We start from the raw sequence: 23,864 nt of genomic DNA, 5'->3' as shown, positions 1-23,864 counted from the left end.
AACATTGTTTTATTTGCAACCAATCAGACAGACTTGTAAGCGAATCATTGCTTATCTGGATCAAGAAAACTCTTGTTTCCAATATGCTGCACTTCTATCTTGGATAAAGGTAGACTTGTAGCCAAATGCACTAAAAATATTCCGTTTTTATAATCTTGTATTTTTTATGTATGTATCAAATACATATTGCATTTTGGTGTAGAGCTGATCATATAAAATCATTGCGAGATTCTGTAACTGGCATATTTTGTAGAAAAAGCAAACTAGTAAAGAAGTCGGTTTAATTTTGGATGATTGTTAAATGAAAAATGTTGTTTCATTTTTGTGTCATTTCAAGGTAATAAAACAATAACTGAATAAATAATATGTGGCAGTGAAAATGTATTCTGGTTTCGATTTTTTAAAGATATTTCTATGTAACAGTTGATATAAGTTAAAGATCACAGGCTGCAAAACTCATGAAAAATTTAACAATGAAGTTGCTCATAGTGAAAAAAATCTTTCCAGTTAATACTCCAAAGTTTTAGAACTCTTCTTCATGATTATAATTGATGTTATCCTTTACCTTAAAAAATAAGAAATAGGAGTTATAGCAAGTAAACAGTCACCATACAACTTAGTCAACAGGGATAATATTGAGGAATTTTACACCACAACGCTATACACAATCAACAGGAGTTATACAACATGGTCAATGGGGGTAATACACAGGAATTGTACAACACAACGCTATACACAATCAACAGGAGTTATACCACATGGTCAATGGGGGTAATACACAGGAATTGTAGAACACGACGCTATACACAATCGACAGGAGTTATACAACATGGTCAATGGGGTTAATACACAGGAACTGTACAACACAACGCTATACACAATCAACAGGAGTTCTACAACATGGTCAGTGAGGGTAATACACAGGAATTGTACAACACGGCGCTATACACAGACAACAGGAGTTGTACAACATGGTCAATGGGGGTAATAAACAGGAACTGTACAACACGGCGCTGTACACAATCAACAGGAGTTATACAACATGGTCAATGAGGGTAATGCACAGGAATTGTACAACACGACGCTATACACAATCAACAGGAGTTGTACAACATGGTCAATGGGAGTAAGGCACAGGAATTTTACACCACAACGCTATACACAATCAACAGGAGTTGTACAACATGGTCAATGGGGGTAATGCACAGGAATTGTACAACACCACGCTATACACAATCAACAGGGGTCGCACAACTTGGTCAATGGGGGCAATACACAGGAACTGTACAACATGACGCTATACACAATCGACAGGAGTTATACAACATGGTCAATGGTGGTAATACACAGGAATTGTACACCACAACGCTATACACAGACAGCAGGAGTTGTACAACATGGTCAATGAGGGTAATACGCAGGAACTGTACAACAAGGCGCTATACACAATCAACAGGAGTATACACAGGAATTGTACAACATGACGCTATACACAATTAACAGGGGTCGCACAACTTACACAGGAATTGTACAACACAACGCTATACACAATCAACAGGGGTCGCACAACTTGGTCAATGGGGGCAATACACAGGAACTGTACAACACGACGCTATACACAGTTAACAGGGGTCGCACAACTTGATCAATGGGGGTAATACACAGGAACTGTACAACGCGACGCTATACACAATTAACAGGGGTCGCACACCTTGGTCAATGGGGGTAATACCCAGGAATTGTACAACACGACGCTATACACAGTTAACAGGGGTCGCACAACTTGGTCAATGGGGGCAATACACAGGAACTGTACAACGCGACGCTATACACAATTAACAGGGGCCGCACAACTTGGTCAATGGGGGCAATACACAGGAACTGTACAACTCGACGCTATACACAATTAACAGCGCCCGCACAACTTGGTCAATGGGGGCAATACACAGGAACTGTACAACATGACGCTATACACAATTAACAGGGGTCGCACAACTTGATCAATGGGGGTAATACACAGGAACTGTACAACACGACGCTATACACAATTAACAGGGGTCGCACAACTTGGTCAATGGGGGTAATACACAGGAATTGTACAACACGACGCTATACACAATCAACAGGAGTTATACAACATGGTCAATGGGGGTAAGGCACAGGAATTGTACACCACAATGCTATACACAGACAACAGGAGTTGTACAACATGGTCAATGAGGGTAATACGCAGGAACTGTACAACACGGCGCTATACACAGACAACAGGAGTTCTACAACATGGTCAATGAGGGTAATACGCAGGATCTGTACAACACGGCGCTATACACAGACAACAGGATACACAATCAACAGGAGTTATACAACACGGTCAATGGGGGTTATACACAGGAATTGTACAACACAGCACTGCACACAATCAACAGGAGTTATACAACATGGTCAATGGGGGTAAGGCACAGGAATTGTACACCACAATGCTATACACAGGCAACAGGAGTTGTACAACATGGTCAATGGGGGCAATACACGGGAATTGTACAACACGACGCTATTCACAATCAACAGGAGTTATACAACTTGGTCAATGGGGGTAATACACAGGAACCGTACAACACGACGCTATACACAATCAGCAGGAGGGATACAACATGGTCAATGGGGGTAATACACAGGAACTGTACAACATGACGCTATACACAATTAACAGCGCCCGCACAACTTGGTCAATGGGGGTAATACCCAGGAACTGTACAACACGACGCTGTACACAATTAACAGGGGTCGCACAACTTACACAGGAATTGTACAACACAGCACTGCACACAATCAACAGGAGTTATACAACATGGGCAATGGGGGTAAGGCACAGGAATTGTACCCCACAATGCTATACACAGACAGCAGGAGTTGTACAACATGGTCAATGGGAGTAAGGCACAGGAATTTTACACCACAACGCTATACACAGACAACAGGATACACAATCAACAGGAGTTATACAACATGGGCAATGGGGGTAAGGCACAGGAATTGTACAACACAACGCTATACACAATCAACAGGAGTTCTACAACATGGTCAATGGGGGTAACACACAGGAATTGTACAACACGGCGCTATACACAATCAACAGGAGTTCTACAACATGGTCAATGAGGGTAAATCACAGGAATTGTACAACACGACGCTATTCACAATCAACAGGAGTTATACAACTTGGTCAATGGGGGTAATACCCAGGAACTGTACAACACGACGCTTTATACAATTAACAGGGGTCGTACAACATGGTCAATGTGGGTAATACACGGGAATTGTACAACACGACGTTAACCTTCTGACTTTTAGGCCTCCGGACTTTTGAACCTTTTGTGTCTCTGGACTAATAGAATTCATCCCTGATGTGCGGTATGGATAAGGTGGTTATTCAAACCCAAGGGATAAAATATTGAGCAGGAGACCCGAGGCTTTATGACCCTGACTGACCCCAAAACGTCATAAAATGACGTCACGAACAATAGCGTGACCCCAAAAGTTCAATATAATACCCCCGCCAGTCTGCGCGTGTAAGCGATCTAGACCCGTGGGTCAGATAGAATTTTCAAGCACCGCCGGAAATGCAGATATCTCGGTCTAGTATGCAAGAATAATTAACCTTGAAAAAGTTCTGACTTTTGTGCCTCCAGATTACTAAAACTCCGAACTATTTAACCTTTTGATTTTTGGGCCTCCTGGCTACTAATTACACTCCGGATTATTGAACCTTCTGAGTTTTAGGCCTCCGGACTATTGAACCTTCAGGGTCTCCGGACTATTGAACCTTCTGATTTTTTGGACTCCGGACTATTAAACCTTCTGGGTTTCCAGACTACTAAAACCCAATTTAACCTTCTGAATTTTGGGCCTCTGGACTACTAAAACTCCGGACTATTTAACCTTCTGAATTTTGGGCCTCTGGACTACGTAAACTCGTGACTATTTAACCTTCTGACTTTAAGGCCGACTTTTGGGCCTACGGACTACTTTAACTTTGGACTATTTAACCTTCCGACATTTGGGTCTCCTGACTACTGAATTTCCAGACTAGTGAACCTTCTGACTTTAAGGCATCCATACTATTTAACCTTCTGGCGTTTGGGTCTCCGGACTACTTAAAGTCTGAATTATATCTAACCATCTGAATTTTTGGCATCCGGACTACTCATACTCGAGACTATTTAACCTTCTGACTTTTGGGCCGCCGGACTAACGGAAATCCAGACTTTATTATTTTTACACCGATCACTATGGGTTCAAGTGAAATAAGAAAGGATCTACAAATGAAAATATGTTCAGTTTTTCTGTTAGTTTTCATCCCAAAACAGGTCAACTCTGTTCCATTAATATTCAAAAATCCTTGGTGTGATTGGGACACTGTGTCCTATTTCTGGGGGGTAATTCGTAAAAATGGCTACAAAGTAACTGTTTCATACAGAAGTTGTATGTTGCTTCAATATACTTATGCATACAAACACCATACAAACGAATGGATGCAGTAGTATAAATAGGGATTATGTGTAAATCATAAACGTAATATATATATATATATCCATTCTGCGCTCGGCGCTATTATTCCCTTTATTTCCTCCAAACAAGAAGAGTTACAGAAATAACGAACAATACACGTTCAATTCAACACTATTGAAAGAGAAGAAAATGCATTCACACTCATGGTCACACCCTTACATAGTGACACACACATACACATGGACAGACACACACATAGGAGAATGATAATAGTACACGCATCATACCATAAAGTACTGACTATAAACGCAACACAATGATATATATAATAGGTACTATTACAGTCATTACACGGTGATAATTGTGATGATGGACAGTATAACACTCATCATAAATTAAAGCGCACATTGATATAATAGACATATAACTTGTAATAATGCGACTAGTCAGATACTCTTGAGTGCCGTATTTATACCAACAATAGGTAGGTATTTTTTCGATAATTAATCCCTGTTCGGTTGTCGTGCTCAGTGATCGATTGAATTCATTTTTGAAGTAGAGTTAATTTAAAAAAAAAATACCATTTCAAAAATGTAATATCTCGATATCATAAAATATTTAATATTCCTCATACTCTGTTCAATTACGGAACTGTCTCGATTATAATTTTAACATGTCGACATACATTTACCCATCTAAAATAGCTGAAGAACAGAAACACGTTATCAATATTTCCCTACTCATATTTACAATCAGAATAATACGTCAGAAATGCTACATGTCGCGTGTTCTTTGCCGACGAAAAACGTGCAGCTATGCTAATGCCACAGACATGTTGTGAGGGGCGTGCCATAAACATTCTCGTTCCTGTCAGATCTCAACCCGAGGGTAAGATTGAACAAAACATGGTTGATATTTCTTTGCATACATTTAGGAATGACTGGTTATTATTTCTCTCTCATTTTTAACCATAAAATACACCCAGGTTGTGGTGGTGAGACAAATACACGGCGCCATTACCAATGACGCAGAGAAGGAAAACTCGGTCAAATTGGGTTGATTTGAGGCAAAGTGGCGTTTTCAACAAAAAATCAAAATTCAAAATAAAAAAATTAATCATAAAAATTCGCGGACACAGCCTTGCACGGGGGCGGATAGGGGGGAAAGGGGGTATATATGCTACTGATTGACCTTTTCTGGCCTAGTCACAGGCATGCTTCGGGGTGGGGTGGGGCGGAGGATTCCCTGGGCCTACCCCTGTGTCATCGGCTTAATTTGCCCCATTTATCCAAACGGTTGGGCAGGCTTCGCACATGGATCAAGATCCAGATAAGAAGTTCCCGACTCGGCTTAGTGTGCGCCATCTTTAAAATACATCAAAAGAATCTTGCGTCACGTAACGGTAAAATTTGACAGGCTTTGAAGTCGGGCGTCTCTCCTTTGTAATCTTCAAAGGACAGGTATCAGCATAGCGATTGGGTAGTGGTGGTTTTTTTTACCTGGGACCTATCACGTGTTTCATCCTTGTAGGACTCTTCGGTGATGCTAGGGGCCAAGAAGTTAGGATTTCAAATTCGGCGTAAAAATCCTTCATTATGAGTTTTAAAATGCAGAACAGTACTGGTTAATTTCAATTAGAATAACATAAAACGTTCCAGAAATCACGTTTTGTCTTGAAAATGAGGAACTTTTATAGAGTTAAGAAAATTTCGTGATATCGAGGACCAAAGACTACAACACTGGCTAAGCCAAACCAGAATATAGTTTCGGGATGATCAGATACGATCTCGAGCCGAGACAAAGCGAGCAATTAAGGCAAAAACACAATACCAGAGAATGTAGCTAGTATACGTCTCTGACAAAACCAGGGCTAGAGGTCATATATATCGAATATATCGGATGTTCCCAGTTTAATTTCGCAGAATATTACCTCGTTAAATATCTCCCCTATATTGCATTGTAGATATTTCATAGAGTTGTGCATGTATATAAGCATGCCTCTACCTGGCGAGTCTTTACACATGTTTAAAGGTATAGTTTCATAACCATCCAAGTTGTATTCGCTTAGAACAATATCTCTTTTAAATGATTTAGGTTTGACTTCTTGTATAATTATAATCATCGGAGTATTCTTTAATTCGAAGTTTTAGCTATTGTAGTTTAATTTGCGTTAGAGTATCGGCATTAGCGAACAAAACTTGTTTGTCTTTGACTTTGGTAGGCGATTTGGGGGACCCTTCTTTGTCTATTATTCTTTTTTTAGTTTGACAATTCTCCTTGCCCAAGGGGGGCCTCGGTCGGACCTTGTATGTATATTCCCCCTGTTCCGATGCTGTTTTTTGTTTGGCTTCATTCCATAATTCTTTCTCCTTTTTTCTTTCCGCTCTTGTTAAATCATTACTAATACGGATGTTCTCAAAATCCGCATTTTCCCTTAAATGCCTTATGTTTTTAAAAAGGTCTCTTTTCATATCCTGACTATCCATCGCTACAAGGACTGTAAAAAACTAGAAGAACGCGGACAGGTAAATCGGATAATATTGATCAAGATCATGTCAAGCCACTCTAGCCACTTACAGCAACTCCACTGTCAATACATTTAGTAGGTTTATGTCCAAGGAGTTCCGAGTGTGAATAACACCGGCGAATTTCACGACAATGTCAAGTTCAGAACTAGTCTCGCTAAAACGTGACTGTCGACCAATCGGAACAAAGCTACAATCTCATTAACATAACCTCACGTTTTCCAAAGCATGGTTTGGAGTTCTCGCCAACAAGATAAGTTCATAAGGTAGATTTTGCTTCTAAAACGTACGGAAATGTTGAGTCCTTGTGGATAAACTTTTTATTTGTTTTAATATCGCCATCCACTTTCTTGTAATGTCTAGAAGCCCAAGAAAGCAAATATTACACTGGTTTCGCAAGGGCTTACGATTGCACGACAACCCAGCTCTGAGAGATGCTCTGAAAGGAAGTTCCACTTATCGCTGTGTATATGTCCTGGACCCTTGGTTCGCTGGTTCATCACAAGTTGGAATCAACAAATGGAGGTAACATATATATGACCGAATTTTTTGAAGGGCTGTGCTGTCATTTAATTATATATATACTAGCGTAAAAAAGAAACTGCATGCCTAAAATGTGTTATAAAAATAAATGTGTATGACATAGAACAACAAGGTTTTCAGGGACAATTTATTTGTTATTTATTAACAGTTGCATTCCATTTTCCACGTTATGGAATCAATAAGTTCCGCTCAGGAGTGACGTAAACACAGTAGGGGTCAATCAGGTTGGGGAAAACCACCAACTTGCGTATAATACGCAAACTCGCCTATTATCGATACTCCAGTTGGAGTATGGATTTGTTACTAAAAATAACCCAAATCACTTTAACAGTAACCTTTTGCAATTTATTATTAAAAATCGCATTAATTTACGACAAGGTAAAAAATATGTTGATAAAAGATGTTTACTGAAAGCGTTGGCTACTTAGAAACTTGATGTAACTCTACCGGATGTATTGCATCTAGTTTTGGTATTTTCCCACATGCAAATAAAGTTTATTTTTGCATTTGTATGATGTTTCATGACTAAACAAATGCGACTTGGACAAACAATTTGAAAAAATTAAGCTTAAAGTGATTTTGGCTAATTTTAGTAACAAATTCATACCCCAATTGGCGTATAATAGGCAAGTTTGCATATTATACGCAAGTTGGTGGTTTTCCCCAACCTGTCAATACTGAGTTCACAAAGTTGATACCTCGTATGTCCACCGTTTGCCTGAATGCAAGCCTGGCAACATCGGCGCATGGAGCCTATCAGACGGTTCAAGAATGCTTGTGGGATGGCATTCCAGATCTGTACCAACGCTGCAGCCAAATCAGCCAACGTTACCGGTTGGTTAGGAAATGCCCGTAATCTGCGCTTCATTTCATCCCAGACATGTTCAATGGGCGACAGATCGGGGGACTTGCGACTTGTCCGTAAAAAAAAATGCCTGCCCAATCCCGTCGAGTTAATTGCAGATGCCTTCTGCACCAGTCCAGTCGTGCTACACAATAACGTGGCAGAAGAACTGGACGGATTGCAGGACGTCGCGGACGGATAGCTCGTTCACGCAATCAGTTCCGTACAGTTCTCGGGCTTATTGGTAGCAACCCAGGGATTGTCCATGCAGTCAAACTTGCCGTTTGGAAACGATTTCTCAAATGGACAAGCCGAAGNAAATTCCCGTTAACAACCACCAGAGGCATTCTCCCGTTGGCTGTGAGGCCGCCCCAAATCATAACGCTGCCTCTGCCGAAAGAACGTCGTTGTACCACCCACGCGTCACGGAAACGTTCTCCAATGCGACAATACACTCTGGAACCGACGTCACTACTATCCAGGTAGACTCGCGACTTGTCCGTAAAAAAAATGCCTGCCAAATCCCGTCGAGTTTATCGCAGATGCCTTCTGCACCAGTCCAGACATGCTACCCAATGACGTGGCAGAGGTTCCGTACAGTTCTCGGGCTTATTGGTAGCAACCCAGGGATTGTCTGTGCAGTCAAACTTGCCGTTTGGAAGCGATTTCTCAAATGAACAAGTCGAATATGGTTGTCCTGTTGATGTGACGTCACACCTGGATGTCCTGCACGAGGTCGATCGCCGACATGGCAAAACTGTTGATGTCGTCTCCACAAATCACGGATTGTGTTTCGATGGACATGAAAACGTGTAGAGACAACGGCTTGGCCCATGCCAGCTTGAAGCATACCAATAATCCGGAGGCGGTCATTTTCATGGAGCCTCGGCATAGCCTTAATCACAAATTAAAACGTTATAATGCTGTTTTTACTGTTCACTGGTCTCAGCAGAGTGACCCAACAGTTGAAAAATAAACTTTCATTCTCGAACTGGATGGCTGGATGAGAAAAACGTGCAAACTGGTCAACGCCTATAGAGAGCAAACTGCACGGGAAAAACTGTCAATGACACACAGATAGTGTGTATGTGTCATACTCGGTCATGTGTGTGAATTTTCATGTATATACAGTTGGTAATACATGTTCTATATAAATGCTCTGCATGCACAGTTTCTTTATTCCGCTAGTATATATGTATTTCAAGCTTATTTTATCATATAAGTCTATACAAGCCCCTGTGTGCCGATTGAGCTATTATATACACCTATAAATTATAGCTGTATTGAGCACGGACTTAGATAGCACTAATCTAATTTTGTGGTATTGAGTGATATTTTCTCAGATTTTAATTCTCATTAAATTAAAGCAAAGACGCATAAAACAATAAGGTTTATATTAAATGTGGACGGCAAAAAGCGATATACAGTTAGATGTTTATTTTCTTTTTTCATAAATGAAAAATTTCCGATTTTTTTTACATCATTATTTTTTAAAAAGGATCCTTATATTTAATGTCTTTTTTTTATCAACCTAATGATAAAAATCTTCTTTTAAAAGCGACTTTGATTTCCTTACACAAGAAAATCACATGGAAATAGCTCAAAAGACCTATTTCAGATATATAGCTTCCAAATCTTTTAAATTCTAGGAGCAACAATCCTTGAATATTTAGGGTTGAATTAATAGTAGGTCATTGTGACCTGTATTTGACTATCGACTTTAATTTCTAGAAATAAAGCTCAGGAAAACATTTAACCTCAAAAGGCATAACTCGATCCTTTATGATTTAGTGAAGAGGTGCTTATACATATATAGCTCACATTAATAGCTTTATTTTACCTTGATATTTACTCCTTCATTTGTATTATAAAAGGGTTGTCCTGAATCTAACACCTAAACTACAAATGTATCTATGGTGGATCAGAAAGGAAATGACAAATTGCATTTAGATAATTTGTATTTAGCAATATAAATTGAACCATTCACAGCTGCTATACAAATTAAAACTTTGGCTTCTAATCTTGTCTTGTCTCCAGAGTATACATCAGGGATATACACTGTGGATGGCAGCGGCCTCTCTACTTGTTTCTTATTTTGTGTGGCAGATTTTGATTGTTCGCACTAGAGAAAATTTCCCTTTATAATTAGCTCAGTGGTAGTGTCCGATTAAGAAGTCTGGGGTGGCATGCAGGTTCGATCCCTGGCGGAAGCAGACTTCTCTCTTTCTAGTTACAAATTGTGTCTGTGGCCCTGGACCCTGTATGTAGTGACGGGGAGTTTAAACCTGGGTAATTGTGGTGTTTGAGGGTGATTATATTTAAAAAAGGGGGGAGTGTTGTGGTAGATATTGATTGTACATAGGATAACAAGTGCCTTCTTTAGCTTCGCGCTAGAAGGAATTAAAGTTTCCCTTTAGCTCAGTGGTAGATGTTGATTGTACATAGGATAACAAGTGCCTTCTATAGCTTCACGCTAGAAGGAATTAAAGTTTCCCTTTAGCTCAGTGGTAGATGTTGCGGGTTCAGTCTTTGGTGGAAGCACACTACTCTCTTTCCTATTACGTTTGTATGTTGCAGGAACGAAACTTCTCAACCTGTTCAATCACAAAAGTTGTTTTTGTTTATGTTTGTAGGTTCCTGTTACAATGTTTGGAAGACTTGGACTGCTCGTTGAGGAAACTTAACTCAAAACTGTTTGTTGTGCGGGGTCAGCCAACAAATGTATTTCCACGCCTGTTCAAGGTAGCTACTTGCGTATTAGATTGAAAGTTTGGAATTTCTTTCCAATTTGACCCTTTAAATTTGTTGCAGTGTGGAAATGTTCATGTTGACAATAGTTCTGAAATCTATGTATAGACTATTGATAATTATTTGCATGTGTATATTTTTAAAATATGATTTTTAGCTGTCTTCTTGAGTTACATTATATAATTAGAAATCTATGTATAAACAAGCACCTGTTTTTGTTGAATTTATTTTTCAAACTAAGAGTAGACCCTTAGACAGTCATATTGGAATCATATACTTCAAAGACCAAATCGTCTATGAAATTATTAACTATGATTTGTATGATTCAATGACAGGTATAGAAGCGAGGGGAAAGTCTTCAGATAAACTACTTTTCTTCCTTTTTTCTTGCAGCTATTTTCTTAATTTCCTGTTATAAAACACTAAATCAAGCCATGTAAAATTTCTTGGTCAAGGTTTATCTGCTCTTTGAAAATTTCAGTAGGTCAGTAATTCTAAGAATTGTGTATTACAACACAGACCTATTGTCTGTGATTTGTAAGTTCTGAATTCTGAGACTGAACTAATCTATTTAAAAAATATCCCAGTTTGATGTCAAGTTTGTGTGTGTACAGGAGTGGAACATCACAACCTTGTCGTTCGAGGAAGACCCCGAGCCATTTGGGAAGGAGCGGGATGCCGCCATTAAAGCTCTAGCTAATGAAGCAGGTGTGGAGACAATCGTTCGCACATCCCACACGCTGTACGACCTACAGAGGTGAGTTGTTGGTCACTAATATTGACAGTTAAATAGTGGGATTCCAGTTTATTGATCCGTTTCTCTGACTTCTGTGAAACATTGATGAATACCTTTGCTGTGAGGATGGAGAGTATATGTACAGGATCATGTGATTCACATGTATCTATGGTAACATTTTTGTCACTGAAAAGGTTACAACAACTCTTGAAGATCTTGACTCGAGGAAGACAATTTAGCAGTACTTTTCACTTTGCACAGCAGAGGAAGAAAATATTGCTGTTTATTGCAAGGGTTGTGACATTACGATACATATCAAGATTCATGGGTCACAATGTGATACGTATTGCAACTTTTTTTACAGACCAGTTACCATAGTTTTCCTTGATTTGAAACAAATCTTAAGTGTTTGTTTTCCATCCTAAATTCATTTGTTTTTGAAGTGATCTATCTCCTAAATAAAACCGTATAGCATAAATTTGGAAAAAAAGAAGTTCTTTTCGATTTTAGAACAAGAGGAAATGCATGCTGAAATGATTTTTGTGCGATGGGTTATTTAATAAGCACTCTGAAAGGGCGCCAGTTTCCTGTACATAACTTTTTTAAAGTGTCACAACACATGTAGCGATTGCCACGATGCATCGGCACTCGAGATGTGATTCATTTCACCGATACATCGGGAATCTTTACACCTCTAGAAGGAACACACGTAGACATCAACAGATGTAATACTATAGCTAGGACAACGATCCTTGAGCTATCAACCCTTTAAGCCCTGATGATGCATAAAAGAGGCATTGAGCTACCATGTAGCTGGCAGATTAGGGTAGAATGTAGCTTGAGAGTACGAAACGGCCTCGTGTGGCTTAGGAGCTAAATCAGGAAACAAGTACACATAGTATGTTTGCAGTATCCATTGAACTTATATATTGAACTCGTATTATTTAAATTGTAAATTGACTAACTCACAGTCTTTTTTTCCCCAGGATTATAAACCAAAACAATGGAATGTCGCCTCTGACGTACAAGCGGTTCCAAATGATCCTGTCCAAGATGGACCCTCCAGAACAGCCTGTGGAAACGATCAACGCAGCTTATCTGGGAAAATGTAGGACACCTCTTACCGATGAGCATGATGAACACTATGGAGTACCCACCCTTGAAGAACTGGGATTTGACACAGAGGGCTTAAAACCAGCAGAACTTCGGGGAGGGGAAATGGAGGCCTTGTCTCGACTGGAACGGCACTTAGAAAGAAAGGTACCAATCTTTTCCTCTTTTTATTTCTTTTTTCGGTTTTCGTATTTTTTCTTTTTTTTCTTTTTCATATCATGGGAGCAATATACCCAGTTGTGTGGATTGAAAGACAACTTAAATACATGTACAGTCGCGTATGAAGAACAACTGTATACTGCTCCTTGAAGATGGTACTGAAAAGATGTAAACAAAGGGCTCTATTCATTTGCATCTGGAAGTGAAAAACAATATCAACATGTTATTTCAAGTCTGTGATGTCAAAAATTGCTTTCCATTTTAACCCATAAGGCCATTCATCAAATACCTGGTAACAAATCACCTGGTACAGGTATAATTACAGGTAAATATACTGGTACACACATACTACTTAACACTCCAGTCAGCAGCCATTCATCAAATACCTGGTAACAAATCACCCTGTACAGGTATAACTATTTTTAAGTTTTCAAAATTATTGCAAATAAATCAGCTGAATTGTAGAATTTGCGGAAGACAGGTCATTTTAAAAAGAATTAATTAAATACACTGATTTTAGAAGGTTCCTTGCCTTTCAAAATGGCTTCTAGCTCCGTGTTGGCGCTAAATGTCAGCATATATGGAGCACAATTTGCCTCCAAATGAACCTTGTTTATATAATTCTTTGTTTTAAATACAATAGTAGGGTCATAAAATCACATGACCACCTGGTACACAAAAATATATAAATAAAAATAAATCGACCTATCTACCCTTGTTTTTTTGTCCATGCAACCCTAAACAGACTATTATTATTTTTTGGCCTAAGTTCACATTTGAACCCTTCCTAATCAAAGACTGGGCGGGCAAGTCCAGTTTAAAAATGTAGGGGTAAGTGAATAAAATAAAGTGAAGAACCCAGAAGAGTGAAATACCTGGAGATATTCTGTATACAGTGTACTGGGAGCCTGTTGTCCAGTCAGGAGTAACATCACTGTACCCAAATCGGGACACTTCTGAGATAAATATCAATGTTCTTTATACCACACTATCAGTTCCAAAAATGTTTGTTAAATTTTCATAAATAGATACTATCCACTTTTCATTTCTATTACAAGTTGGTATTTCGTGCGACTGGTTCTATAAATAGAACGCCGAAAGGGACACAGTATTTTGGATAATATTTGAGGATAAACGATCAATATCAGCAGAAAATTATGCATAATTGAAATATTTTAGAGTCAAAGTGGGTTCTGATTAAGTTTCTTCTCCAGACTAGCATCAGTTTTGATAAAATAGACTTTTGAAAATGATATCTAAATAAATAGCGTTGCACAACACGTAAATCAGGAAAGTTTCGCTTTGGCAATTATTCTTACCTTTAAATTGTCCGTGTTACGATAATCAGCAGCCAATAAAGCTTACATACAGTTAAATTGTCATAAAAGTATCATCAAATGAAAACAGTATGCATAAAAGTACTTCTTTGCATTGTATGACAATGCAATTTCTTGGGCCGTTTTCCCACAAGTGTCCCATTTTGGGTACTGTCCTGATTTGGGTACAGCGACGTTAGTATCTTAGAATATGGCAAGATATGTATTTCCATTCAAAAGAGTGAATTAAGAACTGATTGTGATGAACTGTTTTGAAGCTACATACCATTAAAAATTTGTTACAGCGATTGATTTTGTGTTTTATAAGATATTACTGCAGGTCCTTTGGTCCTTTCAGCAATTTATTTATATTAACAATGGCTCTATAGTTTAATGACAGTGACCGAAAAACTGGATGGGATGCAGATCTTTTCATATGTTTACTTCCAAGCATGTACTGATACACAGCTGAGTAGACTGGAGCTATATGGGTAACATGTTTGTGTCGAAGCACTGGAGCACTGATGTGTATGCATGGATGGTAAAACTTTGTGTCATTAATTCCATTGTAATGGTTTATGTAACTTTTTCTTGTTTTTGTTTTGTTAACTCATTCACCCCTGAAGACACATTTGAACTCTTCCAATTCAAAGGTTGGAATAGTTCATTAAGGTTAGGACCTTATGCATGAAGTTATTATTTAACAAATACTGCTTCAAGAAAAAAGGCACCTTTTTGGCTTAATTTCATAAAAGCATCACTGGACCTAAGACAATTTGGTATTAATATATAAATTATTGATTTGGCCTCCAAGAGGCAGAAGGGTGGGACCAAAAAGATAATATTTTAAAAACTAACGCTTTAATATGTATAAGGAAAGGGACTTAAACGTTATCTGGTATTGGAGCATTCTTGTGCCAAGGTGATACAATTTTGTGTAAATGAAAGATGTCACCCATCTGTAGCCTGATGGACGTGCCAGTTGGGAAAGTCCTTAACCGTTTTACCCTTTAAGTCACATTTGAACCTTACCAAATCAGAGACTGGGCAAGTCCAGTTTAAATGAGTGGGGTGAATGAGTTTGTAAATTACTCAAAAAATGCATTTTGAAATACTTTGCCTAAATTTGGTATGGAGAATTTTAAGACCATTACAATTTTATTTTGTATAATGTATGGAGGGAAATCTTCACCATACGTAATGAAGGCAAATATATCATAACAGCAAATATTTAGCAAATAATACACACAATTTAGCAATTAAATGTTAAGGGCAAAATTGATACGGGGCAAAGAAGGATTTTCTGGCAAAAGGTGAAATGTTATATGTTTGTCTCAGTAAAAAAATCCTGGTACACTGTATGTACATGAAGTATACAACATTTGATGTTAATGGTCTGGAATTCTCCATACCAAATTTAGGCAAAACATTTACAACTGTATTTATGGAGTAATATATTAATAATTGCCCAAATTGCATGAATTTGGACAATTTCCTGGTACTGTAAACAGTAAATGAAATATTTAATATGATGGGAGCAGGGACCCAAAAGAGAAAATTTGGTTTTTGCAATTTGAAAAACTGAAAAGTACAAATATGCATTTTGGAAGTTTGGCGATTATTGAACTTGAACCCTGGGGGAAGAAGGCAAGGCCATATATAGGGATAATTCAAATATGGTCTCAAACATTTTCTTATGAGTTTTTCTCATTCAACTGTAATAAATCTTTTTAATTACTCTCTTATGACCGGTCCTAAATAAACTGTCTTCTGATTGACTGAGGATTTTCAATAAATGTTCATAGTTCAGTAGGGTCAAATTAAACCAAAGTCAGGACAAATGTAGTTCTGTTGTTGTCCTGTCAATCTTATTAAGAGTACCATGATTGCATTGTTGGGTCAATAAGAAACAGTTAGAAACAGGTAAATATTCTTGAATACTTTGCTGAATCTGCAATCCTTGGTGAATTGTTGCTTTATAACTTTATTAGTTTAATTAGGCCCTAATGTAATTAATTTAATTAAATGTAATTAAATGTAATTAATTTAATTAAATGTAATTAATTTAATTAAATGTAATTAAATGTAATTAATGTAATTAAATGTAATTAGTGTAATTAATGTAATTAATGTAATTAAATGTAAAATATTTAATTAAAGGTAATTAATTTAATTAACATAATTTTAATTTATGTAGTTAATTAAATGTGATTAATAACAAATCAAAATTGTGTAATTAGAATTAGAATACTGTATGATTTGAGGTTGTATATGAAATGTATTGTCACATAGTGCTTTTTACTTGTAGGCTTGGGTAGCCAGTTTTGAGAAGCCAAAGATGACAGCCCAGTCATTATTCCCCAGCCAAACAGCTCTCAGTCCATACCTGCGGTTTGGCTGTTTGGCGCCCCGCCTATTTTACTGGAAACTAGCAGAGCTGTTCAGAAAGGTAATAATACTACTTGGTAATTCATTACTTTATACTGTAAACTTTTCGCCATTCAACTATTTGTCCTTCACCAGTGAAATCAATATTTGCTTAGAATTAATTTCACCCGTCACATAGTGTTATTTTACGATTTTATTGAAGGATACTCATATTTTTTTTTATACTTAATTGAAATTGGTTTGACTTCATAACAAATGAATTCTGATTTAACTTGGTTAGAATTCAATAGAAAATTAATGCTAAAATGTATTTATCTTACAGGTGAAAAAGCAATCGGATCCCCCTTTGTCGCTGCATGGGCAGCTATTATGGCGGGAATTCTTTTACACCGCAGCCACCAATAATCCAAACTTTGATCGGATGAAGGATAATCCTATATGTGTCAAGGTCCCATGGGATCACAACCCAGAAGGCCTGGCCAAATGGGCAGAGGTGAGATCCACACTCCATCATAATATCTATAAAAAGAACTGAACAGGTACAGCAAGTCTCTGTAAATAACCAGAATGAATCGAGTCTGGCTTTGAGGTCTTCGTTTAGGCATGGGTCCAGGTCCTAGTGTCTGCCACAGCATGTATCAGGCCTCTAAATGGAATCATAATAATTATTTAAATTGTAATTTCATGAGGTTGTCGTTGGCATTTTTAACGAAAAAATGTCTCGATCAAGGATAATATAAGATGATTATATCTTTGGAGGGACAAAATTTCTCTATCGATATTGAATGAATCACAAGTTGGAAATTTTCCAAAACACCTGACTTATTTAAGGAATATTTTTCTGCTCTGACATAATAAGTTGGACATTTAGCACAAGGGATGATAAAACGTGTCTGTACATCGTGAAATTTTTATTTTACTCTTTTTTTTAACTGACCAAAATAAGAGCAAATTTATGTAAACAACATTAAGGAAAATAGATGAGAAGGGTGACTATCGATTTTCCTGGCATATGGTGAAAGTTGGACTGGGTGAATGTTTCCCAGTATATAGTGTAATTTACATGATATGATAACGAGTCACATTTTCTGCAGGGTATGACGGGTTATCCATGGATTGATGCAATAATGAGACAGTTGAAGCAGACAGGCTGGATCCATCACCTAGCCAGATATTCAGTGGCATGTTTCCTTACGCGCGGGGATTTATGGATCTCCTGGGAGGAGGGCATGAAGGTAAACACTTTTGTACACTTACATACACAAAACTGATAACCTTGCAAGAAGAAAAAAAATTATGTATATTTTACATGGAAATCTTGTTTCCCAGATAGTGAAATAATCTACAAATTGTGTATGTAAATTTCACTTTACTAAATTAAAGTGCTTCATGTAATGACCTGTCTTACGCAAATTCTACAATTCAGCTAATTTATTTGCAATAATTTTGAAAACTTAAAAATAGTTATTCCTGTACAGGGTGATTTGTTACCAGGTATTTGATAAATGGCTGCTGACTGGAGTGTTAAGTAGTATGTGTGTACCTGTATATTTACCTGTAATTATACCTGTACCGGGTGATTGTTGTTACCAGGTATTTGATGAACTACTGCTGGATGCTGACTGGAGTGTAAATGCTGGGATGTGGATGTGGCTATCCTGCAGCTCCTTCTTTCAGCAGTTTTTCCACTGTTACTGTCCGGTGGGCTTTGGAAAGCGGGCAGACCCTACTGGAGACTTCATCAGGTATATAACCTTGTCTGATTAAAGGTTTTTGTGGACTTAATTTTTTTTTTTTAAATTTATTCAATAATCTTGATATTATCAAAATGAAGATGAAATATAAACTTCTACTGCTGGACAATAATTGTTGGACACCAATGTCAAAAAAGAGTGAGGCAGTGTTGAATACCGATATGGATTCAGAGTGGGACTTCTTAAATGCTTGAGCGTGTTGTTTGTTTATGTTTAACGATTTTATGATTGTTTTTCTCATTAAGTGAAAACTTTCATCATCGATACCTGAAATTTGATAGCATCTCTTGTTCCTCTTATTTCAGTAAAGATGGCTTTAACTGAATAATAATCTTAATTCTTCATAATTCTCCCACAATCTCACCTGTGTGCCCTACTCCATAGATCCTACGTGCCTGAACTGAAGAACTACCCTTCTAAGTATATCTTTGAGCCCTGGAATGCCCCGCCGTCCGTCCAAAAGGCAGCCAAATGTGTGGTAGGGAAGGACTACCCCCTTCCTATTATTGATCATGGTGATGCCAGCAAAGTTAATATGGAACGCATGAAGCAGGTGTATCAACTCTTAGCTCAACGGGCATCTGCAGGTATGTATGGTCCTCATAATCTGACATTGATGAATATTCATAAGTGAATTATTGTACAGCATTTGCAAATATTCATAACTATCCCTGGAATGTATTAATATTCACTATCCCTTGCATTTATGAATAATCATAAGTGAATTACTGCCCCCTGGAGATATAACCAGGGTTTCAAGTATTGCACACATAGTCAGTAAAATAATTGCAGAAGATATGAAAATATTATTTTCAAAATTGTTTTAACACATTGCAAGTATTAATATGAAAGTCCTGAGCTATTGCCATCTCTTGTTGTAATATCTGGATTATTTTGATATCTTGTAGTGTCATCTATTCCAAAACACACTGACTACCTGACACACAAGACAACAATGGCGCTCACAGGTTAGTACAGTATACAACACTGGTTCGTACATGCCACACGCGTGTATAACATAAGGTTTCCAATACTGCATTCCATGGTGTTCCGTATGTACTGTATGGCGGGAAAATTTTCACCGTAGTTTTAACTGTCGCCTTTTCCGTCAATGAGGGTGAGTATATTATGACATCAAATATTAGTACATAATATACACCATATGGTAATAACATGTGAATGGAGAAATTAACACTAGGCCAACATTGACTTTATTTGCAAACGGTGAGTATTTGACCGGGCGAATGTTTCCATAATAAACAGTATAACAGCTTGTTTAGTTTTGTGTGTGTATTATTCACTTGTTAAGGCAATCCTGTTGTGTAATTATCAATCCTAAAAATAACATTAATTAAGCAATAGACCAGAGGTCTCATCAACAATGCAGTGGTTAAACCTACTGTAAAATTAGTAACAACTGGGGGGGGGGCAAATGTTAAAAGAAATGATGAGCAACAACAACACTGAATCCGGTACAAAATGTAATGTTTGATTTACATCTATGTGTCGATGTGTTTCGGCCAAAGGGAGGCTGACTTCAGAGCTCATCTTCTGTAAAATTGTGTCTCATGCATATTGTGTCTTTGACATCCATGTTGAGTGTTATGTAGGACTTTTGTAGTTTTTACACAGTGTAATTGTTCTGGCTTGTGTCAGTGTTAAGTCAATGTAAAACAGGATATTTTTTACTCTTTTATTCTCAACTTAAATCTATAGTAAGCAGTATTTATTGGTAATGGTACATCCGTGAATTCAATACTGAACGTTTTGAGTTGATTATAAGTGCCTAAAGATTGAAATTTTTAGAGGGCGAAAATAGTTTGGTCTTTAATTGTTAGTGGTAATATTGTGTTTTTACGGTGGTAATGATGTGTAATATTTGTATTATAGGTGCCACGTCTGGAAACCACCCAACCCGAGTCCCACTGAGCTGTAACGCTGCTGACCAGCAGACAAACAACGACGGTACTGATCAAACCATGAGCACCAGTTTCGCTGTGTACTCAAGTGCTTCTTGAATTAAGAACATTATGAAAATAACAACATTTCACCACAGTACACCATAATGGATTCATCCCGTTAAATGCTTGGTAGAGTCTATTAAAGTTATCTACAGGTTAAAAGGTGTGAACTGTGTGTAACAATTTATTGTAATTATATCAAAATGGTGTTGGGAGTGTAAACAGTGTTCTTTTCCCATCTTTTCACTGTGAAATAAGTCATGATGGCTCCATGATCCGTGTGTATGTATCATTGAAACTTATATATAACTTTGTGAACGGTAGACGATACGAAGACCTACTATCTTGTAACAAATGTGATCTGGCGGTATGTTAAAACATGATTCATTGCTATTGTTAATACATTCACTGTATCTATTGGTTCAAATGAAACAAAACATTTGCTAATTTAGATATACATGTATATTGAAGGTTTCAAGTTATAGAACATGTTTTAAGGTGATATAAATAATGTAGAAGTTGTTTGAGTGAAATGTTACTGACCACAGGGAAATTTTCCCTACAATTTCAATTTGGACCTTTTTTGCATTACATAATGATATCCAATTATTATTATTACAGCATGCTTTAGTAAACAACATAATAAACACAATAACATTAAAAATGTATAGAGTGATTTAACACTAATTAAGTTAAGATTTTACTAAATGTAATGTTGGCAGAATGTTCAATTTGGTGAAAGTTTCCACTGGTATTATAATGGACTCGTTTTAAGTCCAAATTAGTTCCTACTATTTATTAACACTAACCTTTTATATCTGATTTCACTTGTGATTTGAATGGAAAGATCTGAACTTCTCTATGATACTTTAGAATCATAATGCTTTATAGTCCCCCAACGGTATTACTCCAAGTTTGCATCCCTGTGCATCAGTCAGTCATCCTGTCTGTACATCACTTGGTCTTGGGTATGCGTCATATACTGTCACATACAATAACCAAATTTTGAATACAAGTACCTTTTGGGTATTGACATTGGGTCACTTGCCCCTCTATATGCAGAGTTATGGCCCTTTAGTTTATCGCATTCCAGACAATTGAACTAGTTTGACCAGAGTTGTTCGTTTATGAAAAAAGGTCGGACCTAGTAATCTGATGCTGCCTTGACAAGGCCTCGCCAGACCTGCATATTCATTTGCAGGTCCCCCAGGATTTATACCCTCAAGTGTTACATTTAAAAACAGACATACGGTTCAACCAGATACACAAATGGGGCCTTTGTCTGGAGCCTAATCCTATGTATTACACTGTAACTTATCAGTACCAGATTTTATATGTAAATACCTCTTGGGATGGTGTGGTATCACATACTAAAATCTTGCCTCTCGCCAAATCGACGCAGATCTAGAGTTATGGCTCTTCATTCAGTTTTGGTTCCACAGTTTTTCCAAAGGTGGGAGACTATAGATTGCTTGAAATAAATCTTTACCTTTCTGTTAGTGAATATTTCTCCAAAAATGCACAAAGCCATTTTGAACATTTCGTATGAAATACATTCAGGCCAACTTGTATACTGAAAATTTGAATGTCATCTTGAAAAATATGTCGAGATGATTACTGGTAAGTGAAATTAGATACTGTTATGACATCAGAATAATTTTGTGTTTAATGATTCATGGACCCTAATATAGATATAATCCTAACATTTTTACAAATCGTGTCCAATGATTCATTTTATCTGCTGTACCCAGCAAAGATTAATGACACCTCACATTGTTAGGGTTGAAAATGATGTGATTATTGTCAATCTGACAGATATTGATTTATCTTAAAGGCAGCTTATTGAATATAGTTGTTGAAATGATTGTTTTTCACTTGTCCATTTGTATATAATGATGTGCTGTAACATAATCAACGCTTTTCTCAAAATTTGTGAAAAGGCCTTTAGAATTAGTTCAGTGTGAATTGCTAGTAAGTATTAATACATATGTATTCTTTTTAAATTATTATTGTTATTTGTCTCAATATTATCGCCAGATTTTACTTCATAGAAATCGGTCTAAAGTTATATACTGTAAAACCTTGAAATACGTCCACCATTCGCCCAAGAAGTTTGGTGTTATTTAAAAAAAATAAACAAGAAAAATGGACATAATTATTGGCGATAAACGAGATGGAAATTGAAACCAGGATTTATTGTAAGTTGCTTTTTTGGATCAATGGTGTATCGTCCTGGAATTGAATTATATCTAACTATGTCTGTGGTACAGTGAATCAACAATCTTCTCAAAAATCTTCTCAAGTTTGACTGGTACACATTTATTACAGGATTAATATTTCTGTGAAAACCCCCAGTGATTTACTTCTAACATACTTTTGATTTGTTCATATCAGAGCCCTTTGGGGCATTAAGGTCAGTAATAAAAAAAGGGGGGGTTGCTCCCAGCGATTAAAGTTCAAAATACAGTGGAACCCTACGTACTCGAACTCGCATAACTCGAAATCCCCCATTCCTCCAACAGTTCGGTTGATCCCGACCGTGTTCTTAAATATTCTTTGTAAATTAACCTTAGATAACTCGAACAGCCATTGCTCTAATACCCCGTATTCCTCAAACTCTGATTTATTCCTGACATCTCAAAATCTTAGTATTTTACCCATCCATTCGTCGAACAGGTAAACACACACCATCGACATGTCTCGAAGCACAGGCTGCGGGCCACGCTCATTGTGCTTACCGGTATAAACAGGGGTCGGCTGGATGTCAGATAATGAGAGGATTAACTGCAGTATTATCATTTTTTTTTTTACTTCTATCATCTACTATCCACGATATTTACAGTATTCGTACTGTCTGTCAACCCACATGTAAAACAAATGACGATGTTGGTCGAACCTCAGATTCCTGGAACTATTGATCTGGACCCTACGAGTTCGAGATAGTGGGGTTTTACTGTATGCTAATATGGGTACTGGGATTTATTTATCTTCTCCAGTTTTAGCTTTCAAAGAGTTGATAGTCCATCTTTACTATGGCCAGGCAATGTACTTCTAGATTATTCATACCTTTGCAAACATACTGTGTGGACTGTTTTGGGTATTGGATTTAGATACATCATTACAGAGTTAATGCTTCATATGTAGATTTTAACATGACTGTTTATTCAGTGAGAACTACCCTAGACATGATTAAGTTAAATTCCCTGAATTTTTCTACCATTCCTAGTAAGTATTATTTATATATAGAGTGTGTTGGCCATAATATTGA

The 23,864-nt window shown here is 37.3% G+C and overlaps 1 protein-coding gene across 1 annotated transcript in view; it reads left to right on the top strand.

Annotated features, from left to right (window-relative positions):
* Nucleotides 1–22,796, top strand: part of LOC110451571 (cleavage stimulation factor subunit 3-like) — a 60,177-nt gene extending 37,381 nt beyond the window's left edge. The window contains exons 22-32 of the mRNA XM_021499671.1: nucleotides 7,404–7,559; nucleotides 11,055–11,163; nucleotides 11,784–11,926; nucleotides 12,892–13,165; nucleotides 16,802–16,942; nucleotides 17,204–17,374; nucleotides 17,976–18,116; nucleotides 18,475–18,626; nucleotides 19,020–19,222; nucleotides 19,544–19,603; nucleotides 20,526–22,796. Of these exons, the coding sequence (XP_021355346.1) occupies nucleotides 7,404–7,559; nucleotides 11,055–11,163; nucleotides 11,784–11,926; nucleotides 12,892–13,165; nucleotides 16,802–16,942; nucleotides 17,204–17,374; nucleotides 17,976–18,116; nucleotides 18,475–18,626; nucleotides 19,020–19,222; nucleotides 19,544–19,603; nucleotides 20,526–20,653 (1,678 nt within the window). The 3' untranslated portion in view covers nucleotides 20,654–22,796. The remainder of the gene's footprint in view (nucleotides 1–7,403; nucleotides 7,560–11,054; nucleotides 11,164–11,783; nucleotides 11,927–12,891; nucleotides 13,166–16,801; nucleotides 16,943–17,203; nucleotides 17,375–17,975; nucleotides 18,117–18,474; nucleotides 18,627–19,019; nucleotides 19,223–19,543; nucleotides 19,604–20,525) is intronic.
* The last annotated feature ends 1,068 nt before the right edge of the window (nucleotides 22,797–23,864 follow it).

This window comes from Mizuhopecten yessoensis, unplaced genomic scaffold (genome assembly GCF_002113885.1).
Source record: "Mizuhopecten yessoensis strain PY_sf001 unplaced genomic scaffold, ASM211388v2 scaffold6135_1, whole genome shotgun sequence".
Lineage (NCBI taxonomy): Eukaryota > Metazoa > Mollusca > Bivalvia > Pectinida > Pectinidae > Mizuhopecten > Mizuhopecten yessoensis.
Note: the sequence above shows the minus strand (reverse complement) of the source record. Positions and strands in the feature narration are given on the sequence as shown.